General features: G+C 40.8%; 1 protein-coding gene across 1 annotated transcript; it reads right to left on the bottom strand.

The window, feature by feature from the left end:
• Positions 1 to 2,914: 2,914 nt before the first annotated feature.
• LOC101718957 (centrosomal protein of 78 kDa-like) lies at positions 2,915 to 6,902 on the bottom strand. The gene is given in 5 exon segments (XM_087191016.1): positions 2,915 to 4,505; positions 4,508 to 5,918; positions 5,920 to 6,307; positions 6,460 to 6,463; positions 6,532 to 6,902. Coding segments are annotated over 5 exon segments (2,157 nt in total). The 5' UTR covers positions 6,785 to 6,902; the 3' UTR covers positions 2,915 to 4,404.
• Between the last annotated feature and the right edge of the window lie 2,911 nt (positions 6,903 to 9,813).

Below are 9,813 nucleotides of genomic sequence, written 5' to 3'. Positions count from 1 at the left end.
TCCATCCAGCAGGGGAAAAATGAGAGAGTGACACACTTCACATCTGTCTCATTTAGACTTCATTTTGGGTTTTCCGACTCCACTTTAGGGCCACTGTCTTTACTACGCAATAGAATCTTAACTCCTGTCTGATTTCCCCCTCTGAAGAGGTTACCCTAACTACCATTAGGGAAAAGGGATGATGACCACTCCAGCTGCTTTGTGTTGTACAGGGGTGGTGAGAAGGGGTCAGCAGTCAGGGGCAGCTTCTGGGGCATCTGTCTAATAGTCTGTGATAGAAGTCAGGTGGGATCTCCACGGCAGGTTCTGTTGTGGATTTTGCTGGGAGTAACTGAAAAACTCACAGGAGATGGAGGAGCAGGGGTAAAACAAAAAAATTTATTTGCTAGCAGGCCAGACCCACAGGAACATGCCTTCCAGGGCTGACCCGGAGTTACACTGGTGGCTTACATTTATACAATTCTGGTCATGTGGTTTACAGAAAGCTTAGGGTCCATGTGTAATTTTCCTCATGAGGCATGGTGACTGTTATCTTGGTGCAGACATCTGGCTTCATGTGGGTGGGGGTTGCGGTTAGGCAATGTTGCAGGCATTTGCTTATTTTGTGCCCACAAACTTGTGGTTAATGGCAAAGCATCTGATATTACTATTCTGAGAAGTGAAACAAGCAAGTGAAGCAAGTTATAGAAGCAGAATGAGGCAGACAGTTATTCTATATTATTTTATACGTTCCTTAACAGTTCTATCTGCATGACCATGTGAAGTTTAATATACTTTGGGCTAGAAGAAACAAAATAAATAAGCAGATTGAGTAAACAAGTTCTGGAGAAATAGAGTACAGACTAGTCGCAAGAGCATCAACATTGGTATGAAGGGACTCATAAGGGTTTAAGCCCAACTCCATAAGGTGTTTTTTTTTTTTTTTTTGGTACCAAGGATTGAACTCGGGTCCTTGTGCTTTTGAGACAGGTGGTGTAACCACTGAGCTAAATCCCCAGCCTCCATAAGGATTTAAGGAGGAAGCCCAACCAAGATTTTTGGTTTAGGTTGGTAATACTTGTCATGTTTTTTAGGGCTGGTATTACTGGTTGTCATTGGGAGCCTTCCCCAGTAGCTTCAGTGAGAAAAAGGATAAAAGATGAAAGTAGGGCTTCACCCATATTGCTCAGAGAAGAACCAATAATTGAATTATTTCCAGAGTGAGCTTGGGATTGGGATGTGGTATGTGACCACTTATTTACCATGATAGCATCTGAAGAGATTTCATCCCCCAGGAAGCAGGCATATCAAAAGTTAAAGGTTAAAGTAAGGATACTTATGAATACAACTAGCTGAAACAGGGGATGAGTTGGAACCTCTTTATTTTTCATGACTTATCTTGGAAGAAATCAGAGTTGTTTGGGGTTTTTTTTAAAAAAGAGGAGTTTGATGTCCTCTAGTGGCTCACAGATGTAATGGTCAGTTTTTTGTTTCTTTTATCTTTGGGGGGTAGCAATGTCCAGGGTCTGAATCCAGAAAGTTATATCTAGGACTTAATTTTTCTCACTTTGATGGCTGTTGAGGTGGACAGGATTACCTTGTATGGTTGCCTCCCAGCTTGGTTTTTAGGTAACAATTCCTTGCCATCTTCCAGAGGGAACCTGGGCCAGGCATAGGCATAAAAGGTCAGATAGCACGTTTTTTTTATACTGGGTATCAAACTCAGGACCTTGCACTTGCGAGGCAGGCAGCAAAACCACTGAGCTAAATCCCCAGCCCTATTTGTACTCTTTATATGCTGTTATTGTCTAGTCTAAGTAAATCTAAGTAATAGATACATTAAAGTTAAAAACATTTTGGGTCTAGGTTTTTTTTTTCCCCCAGTACCATGCTGTGTTTATCATAGTACCTTTGTAGGATAATTTCCAGTCAAGGATTGTGATGCCCCCTGCCTTGCCTTTGTTGCCCAGAATTGGTTTTGCTATTCTAGGTCTCTTCTGATTCCAAATGAATTTTAGGATTCTTTTCTTTAATTCTGTGAGGTATGGTATTGGTATTTTGATCAAAATTGCATTAAATCTTTATAACAATTTTGGAAGTATTGCCATTTTCACTATATTGGTTTTTCCTACCCAAGAACAGGGGATGTCTTTCCATTTTCTTATTTCTTCTTCCTCACTGTCCTTTTTCAGAGTACTGTTATTTTCAATGTAAAGGTCTTTTACTTCCTTTGTTAGATTGCTTCCTAGGTATTTCATTTTTTTGGATTCTGATGTGAAAGGTGATGTTTCCCTAATTTCTCTCTCAGTGAGTTTGTTATTTGGGTAAAGGAATGCTATTGAGTTTTGAGTGTTGACTTTGTGTCCAGCTATACTACTGAATTTGGTTACTAAATCTAGGAGTCTTTTGGTAGTTTTTGAAGTCTTCTATGTAGAGTATCATGTCATCCACAAATAATGATAATTTAACTTTTTTCTTTCTTTTCCTTATTCTTTTTATTTCTTTCTCTTGTCTTATTGTTCTGGCTAATGTTTCCAGACCTATATTGAATAAGAGTGGTGGTAGTGGACATCCTTCTCTTGTTACTGATTTTAGCATGAAAGCTTTCAGTTTTTGTCCATTTCATATGATGTTCATTTGATGTTGTCATAGATGGCTTTCATCAGATTGAGATAAAGACTATCTATTCCAATTTTCTGTACGGTTTTTATCACAAATGAATGTTGGATTTTTCAAATGCTTTTTCTGCATCCACTGAGATGATCATATGGTTTTTATCCTTGGCTCTGTTAATATGGTGTACTACATTTATTGAGTTGGGTATGTCGAAACATACCTGCATCATGGAATGAATCTTACTTGGTCATGGTATATAATCTCATTGAGAATTTGCTGCATTCTGCTTGCCAGTATCTTATTGAGGAATTTTGCCTCTATGTTCATTAGGGAAATTGGCCTGTATTTCTCTTTCTTGGTTGGATCCTTCTCTGGTTTTTGTATCAGGGTAATACCTGTTTCCAGGTATGAATTCGGGAGTATTGCTTCCCTTTCAATTTAATTAAAGAGTTTGAGAAGTAGCAGCATTAGATCTTCTCTAAATTTCTTGTAAAATTCAGCAGTGAATCCATTAGGGCCTGGGCTTTTCTTGGTTACAACTTCAATTTTTAATTACAACTTCAATTTCATTGACTGATATTAATTTAGAATATTTGTATCTTCTTGATTTAGCTTTGGTAATTCATATGTATCTAGGAATCTGTCCATTTCTTCTGTATTTTCCATCTTATTAGAATACAGTTTCCTGCTGGGTGTGGTGGTAATCCCAGCACTTGAGGGCTGAGGCAGGAGGATTGCTGTGAGTTCAGGCTAGCTTGGGCTACATAGTGAGTTCAAGGCCAGTCTACAAAGTGAGACCTTGTCTCAAAAAAACAAAACAAACAGGGCCTAAACATGGGGAAACAAAAGAAAGCAAGGAAGTATGGGACCATGAAGCAAATGCTTAGTCTCAGAGATGAGAGACGCAAAGAAAAGGATAGATTAAAACCTAAAAAGAAAGAAAAGAAAGATCCCAGTGCTCTAAAGGAAGGAGAAGGCCCCCAACATCCTTCCTGCTTATTCTTCCAATATAATACACAGCTGGGCCCACCTTATCATATCCTGGTTGGTACCAATTTCATCAACTTTTTCATCAAAGCTAAATTGGACTTAGTATAATCAATGATGGGCTGTCTGTATGCCAAGTGTATCCCTTGTATAACTGATTGTGTAATGGCTGAAATTGAGAAATAAGGACAGAAGTATTGAGTGGCTCTAAGGATTGCCAAGGATCCATGATTTGTTTTTTTGTTTGTTTTTAAAAGTGGGAAAAATTTATTGGGAGAAAGAAAGCTTCTGCCTAAGAGAAACAGAAGGGGGACCGGAAGGTGGGTTGCCCACTCACCCCACTTTTCAAAGATGTATACAGCAAAGCCATATGGTGAAGCAGGTACAAATTGGGACAAAACTATAAGACCCAATGGAAATTTACAAGGTGGGCATAAGGTGGGACAAAACCATGACCAGCCAATAAGATTACAAGTACAGTCACCCAGGTAATATTGATGAAATGGGGGTCAAATGGGGGAACAAGTGACATAGCAAGCATACCAGGATTTTTAGTAAGAATGGGGGTCACGGAAGGGATCCATGATTTAAACAATTACCTTGCATACATAAAGGGACCTATGCAGATGACTGCTTAATGCAGAGAGTAACTCAGCACAAGTGTTACATTGTGGCCACAGTTGCCTGGGACCTTAAAAGGAGAATCCAGAAGATCCCTGGAGTTCCTGTCATATACATTTCTTTTTTTTTTTTTTTTTCATAATAAAAACATGAGAAAATTTGTTAAAATTGGAAGGCAAAAACATAATTCAGAGGTTAAACCTATGTCAAATGTGATAGAGAATGGATGCTTTCTTGAATTTCAGAGTCAGATCCAAGAGTATCACTTTCAGAATGTTCTAGTGGATTGTTTTTATTTTTGTCTTGGATGAAACAGTTACTATTCTACTTTCTTTCTTGACAGAAATATATTTTTTCAAAGACTCACTTTTGGTTGGTTCATTAACTAAAGAAACATTTTCTTTAGTTCCTTTGTTTTTCCAGCTTATAGAAGAGTCAGAATAGGAATGTAGGTCCTTTCCAGGATGTTTCTTAGCAGAGTGTTTTTTGGTATAGTCACCTGCTCTGGTCATTTTCTCTGAAGGTGATCTGCTATTTCTAGACAACTCCTCTTCTCCAGTTTCAGGGATCTTATCTGCTGAAGGAGAACATGTTCTAGCAATGAATCCTTCAAAAGAGTCCTGCTGCTGCTGCTCAGGGGCTGGGGTTCCCAGGTTGTCTCTGGAAGTTACAATGGTCTCCTGAGTAGAAACTGAGATGTGGAAGGAGTCAAGAGGCAAAGGAATTCTAGCATCACCTGTAATTTTCTGAAACTTCATTAGTATTCCTTCATTGTAAGCTGACTGCATACAAATAGAAACTTGTATATTTTGCATTTGTCCTACGGCACTCTGCTTTGGATCAGGTTTCTCTTCTTCAAGTGCCTTCTTTTCTTCTTCAGGTGGATTACTAACAGTAGAATTCATCTGGGGACGACCTAATAAATGAAAATCTGACTGATCTATACCAGCTATTGTGGCAAGCTACCAAAGTCCAGCATCTTTAAGATCCAGGAAACCATGGAACTTCTGAAAAGAATTCTCAATGCTTCCCAAAACACCTTCGTCATCCAGGATCATGTTTGTCAATGACTGTGCATGAAGGGCTTCAGACAAAGAGAAGTTTATATTTCTTAATTGGGCATTTTCATTTTCTAGCTCACTGACTTGTTTATCAGCCTTAAGCCTTATTACTCTTTCCTCTTTTAACTGCTTTAGACAATCCTCCAGTTTTTCTTGCAAGACTTCATGTTTTACACTGGTTTTCTCTGGCACTTCATGAACACTTTCTGAAGAATCATTTATCTCCTCAATTTCTGAGGATGAAGGACTCTCTACTGTCACAGTCACAGGAAAATCTGATGGCCGCAGCTGATTAGGTATATCTCGAGTTTTGATTAATGGAAAACTCCTGCTTCTCTTAGCACGTTCTGCAGTTCGCCATGGCAAGAAACCAGACACACGGGGTGGGAGAGGTTCAGGAGCACAGCACTCTTTAGCATGGGTATATTTTCTTCCACTACTTGCAGGTTTCTTGGTAGCCAATCCAATTCTAATAGTAGCTTTTCCTTTTTGATTACTTCCTAGAATTATAGTTCTCTTTCTCTGTTTAGCAGTTTTAGGTGATTCTTTCACTGATGGAGAAGTCATCCACTGGTACTCTGACTTAGCACTCCTTCCATTCTGGAGAACTTTTTTAACTGCTTTTATCATAGAATGATCAATGAGTGGGTTTTTTTCTTATATCCAGAACCACCAGAGTTCCGTTGGTTTCCAGGGCCTCTAGTAAAGCCTCAGCTCCATCACTGGTGAGGCCACACTGTTGCAGGTCAAGTGCTCTAAGCCATAACTCCTCATTAAGAGATTCCGCAAAAGCACATGCACCCAGGTCCCCAACAAATGTGTTGCAGTTCAATGTGATGCACCTCAGGCCATCCATGCAGTCAAGATCAGGCCTCCTATAGCAAAGGCTCTCAGCCCATGTCTCCTCATGCCTTCTCATGGCCTGGTACTTTAAGATCTTGGCCATGTGATCTGCTCCTTGCCACATCAGATTACACTCCGTGAAGTTGACTATCTTAAGAGTAATAGAGTTCTTTATTCCTTGACAATTTCTAAACCTCCATCTCCAATTGGGCAATTTGCAAGAGACAGGTGCACCAAAGAAGTTGATTTATTCAATCCCTTTGTTAAAATAGTTAAATCTCTCTCAGTAGTCCATTTAGTTCCAGGTTCCTCAGCATGCTTGATATATTTAAACAGCCTTTAAGAGCTCTACATAACTGGAAGGTGACATCTTTGGATCTTATCGCAGGAACACGACTTCTGTAAACCTTATTTATGTTAGAACCTGTTTCCCCAAGCCACGGCTGGAAGCAGCTCCGGATGGAGATGAGGGGCAGGTCTTTGTTGGTCTTGAGGGTGCTCAGCAGCGGTGCCCAGTCCACCACGCGGAGACGGTCGGCGTTGAAGTCCAGCACGCCCTCCCGGAGGCAGGCGCGCACGGCGGGCAGTGGCACCAAGTCCTGCAGCGCGCACAGGTACTCGTAGTGCCAGAAGAAGTCGGCCGCGGTATCGCGGCGCAGCTTCACCCAGTCGATCATAGTGGAGTGCTAGGAGAGCAGCCCCCCGCGGCTCTCACGGGGCGACTGCAGCTCCACTCCTAGAGCTGGAGCCGGAGCCCTACACTACGCCGCCCCTTCCACGCCGCGCTCCCGCTCAGTCTCCCGACCCGTGGCCTCGGCCGTTGGAGCCCGCTTCATCTCGCTCCGCTCCGCGAGGCTGCGGTTCAAGCCGGCGAAGCGTTACGGCCAGGTACACAAGCCACGCCTCCCGGGGCCCAGGCTGTCATATACATTTCTAATCACAGATACAACATCAAGCGGATGTCAGATGATTATGGAGCCCCTCGGCTCTAATTCTTACAAGATAAACGTTCCTCAGTCTTCCTCGGACCAACTTTCTGTTTTCAGTTCACTGAACATGCTGTAGTGTGAATTATTTTTCACCTATTTGCTCTATTATCAGCCAAGTATGGTTAAATACACTCACTTTTTGATACTTTTTGAAAATGGTAGACAAACAAAAAAATAATACAGGTTCTCGAAGTAGGTATTGATGATCTTCTGGATTTCTGCAGGATCTGTTGTGATTTCACTCTTCATTCTTAATTGCATGGATTTGAGTCTTTTCTTTCCTTTTTTGATAAGATTTGCTAAGGGCTTGTCGATTTTATTCAATCTTTAACAGAACCATCTCTTCAATTCATTATTTCTTTGTATTTTTTTTAGTCTCAGTTGCATTAATTTCTGCTCTGATCTTTATAATTTCCTCTGTAAGACTGCTGTCCTTACCAAACGCTCCGAGGAGCTGACTATAGTGAAGCACACCCAGGGACCCAGGCGGTGCCTCCAGAAAGTAAGACCAAGGGCCTTACCAAATGCTCCAAGGAGCTGACTGTAGTGGAGCACACCCAGGGATCCCAGCGGTGCCTCCAGAATGTAAGACCAAGGGCCTTACCAAATGCTCCAAGGAGCTGACTGCAGCGAAGAACACCCGGGAAGGAACACACCTGACAAGTTGGAAAGTGAAACAGACTTTAGTCTGGCCAGACGGCACTCCCAAAGCAAAGTAGCTTAGAGAGGCGATCAGCCCAGAGTCTGAGGCTCTTTTTATAGGGGCTTGCAGGGAAGTTAACAGGCGAAATTTACAGAAGAAGGAACAAAGGTTAGTGGTCTTACATTGGTATGTTAATTAGCCTGAGATGTACTGATAGTCAGCAGATGCTTTGTAGATTGTTCTATAGATAGTGGTGTCCGGAACAAAGAGTTGAATAATTACGGCTGATAGGATCTTATCTAATGTCCTGGAACTAAGAAGCATCTTTATCTATTTACTCACATTCAATCACAGTTGGTTCTAGGGGAGTTTTATGATTAGAGAGTTATGCAGTCCTACACCTCCCTTGCACAAACTTTGGGCGTGACTTGCTCTTCTTTTTCTAGAAGCTTGAGTTGTTTATTTGAGCTTGCTCTGTTTTTCTGAAATGAGAATTCATTGCTATAAATTTCCCTTGTAGGACTGCTTTCATTGTGTCCCATAAGTTCTGGTATGTTGTATTGGCATTATCATTTAATTGTAGACACTGTATAATTTCTTCTTTAATTTCATTTGTGACCCATTGATTGTTCAGGAGGGTGTTATTTAATTTCTATGTGTTTGTGAATTTTTGTGAATTCTTTTGATATTAATTTCCAGTTTCATTGTATGGTCTGATAATATGCATGGTATAATTTCAATTCTTTTGCATTTACTTAAGCATGTCCTATGAGCTAGTCTGTAGTCTGTTTTGGAGAATGTCTTGTGTGCAGCTGAGAAGAATATATATTCTGATGTTGTGGGGTGGAACACTCTGTTGACATCTACTAAGTTCATTTGTTCAAGATTTTGGTTTAGTTCAGATATTTCTTTATCTCTTTGTTGATTTTTTTGGTCTAGTTTTTGAATAGGTGGAAGGGAATTATGGTACTTTGGCCAGATAGGTACTTTTTTGTTTTTTGTTTTTTTTGTTTTGGTCCCAGGGATCAAACTCAGGACCTTGCATTTTCGAGGCAGGTGCTGGAACCACTGAGCTAAATCTCTGGACCAAGAGGAGAGCGACTTTTTTTTTTTGGTACTGGGGATCAAACTCAGGTCCTTCCACTTGCGAGGCAGGCAGCAGAACCACTGAGCTAAATCCCCAGCCCCAGATAGGTAGTTTTAACACATTACCCCCCCGCTGCCCCGCTTTTTTTTTTTCTGGTACTGGGCATTGAACTTGCACTTGCAAGGCAGGTGCAGTGCCACTGAGCTAAATCCCTGGCCCTTTTTATTTGTTGTCTGTTTGATTGGTCTATTTGTGATGATGGGGTAGTGAGGTCCCTCATTATAATTGTGTTAGTGTTTTTTTGATTTTTCATGTCTGTTAATGTTTGTTTTTTGTTTTTTTGTACCAGGTATCGAACTCGGAACCTTGCGCTTGCAAGGCAGGTGGCAGAACCACTGAGCTAAATCCCCGGCCCTGTTAATATTTGTTTTATATGGTTGGGTATGCTGGTATTTGGTGCATTTATATTCATGATTCTTATCTCTTCCTCTTGGGTTGTTCCCTTAGTGACCTTTGTCTCTCTTAATCGATTTTGGCTTGAAATCCACTGTTTCTGCAAACAGAATACCTACCCTGGCTTTTTTGCAGGTTCCTCTTACATAGAGTATTGTTTTCCATCCTTTGTCTTTCAGTCTATGAATTTCTTTTTTAATTAAATGTGTTCCATATAGGGAGCATATGGTTGGATCATGCTTTTTGATACATTCTGCCAGTCTGTTTCTTTTCATTGGTAAATTAAGACCATTTATATTGATGGCTACAATTGATATGTATTGACTTATCCTTATGATGCTATTTTCCTGTTGCTTGCCCCCCCACCCCATTTAATTACTTGCCTTGCCCAGTAGATTCATTCTCTTGGAGTTCATGGAGTTGTACTCCTTGTTATCTTTTTCTAGGTTGTCCTTCAGAACATTTTGGAGTGCTGGTTTGGTGGTCATGAATTTCTTCAGGTGTTCTTTGTCAAGGAAGTATCTTATTTCTCCA

Source organism: Heterocephalus glaber, unplaced genomic scaffold (genome assembly GCF_053883595.1).
Source record: "Heterocephalus glaber isolate CG9 unplaced genomic scaffold, H.glaber_assembly_v1.0 deba00001561, whole genome shotgun sequence".
In the NCBI taxonomy this organism is placed as follows: domain Eukaryota; kingdom Metazoa; phylum Chordata; class Mammalia; order Rodentia; family Bathyergidae; genus Heterocephalus; species Heterocephalus glaber.
Note: the sequence above shows the minus strand (reverse complement) of the source record. Positions and strands in the feature narration are given on the sequence as shown.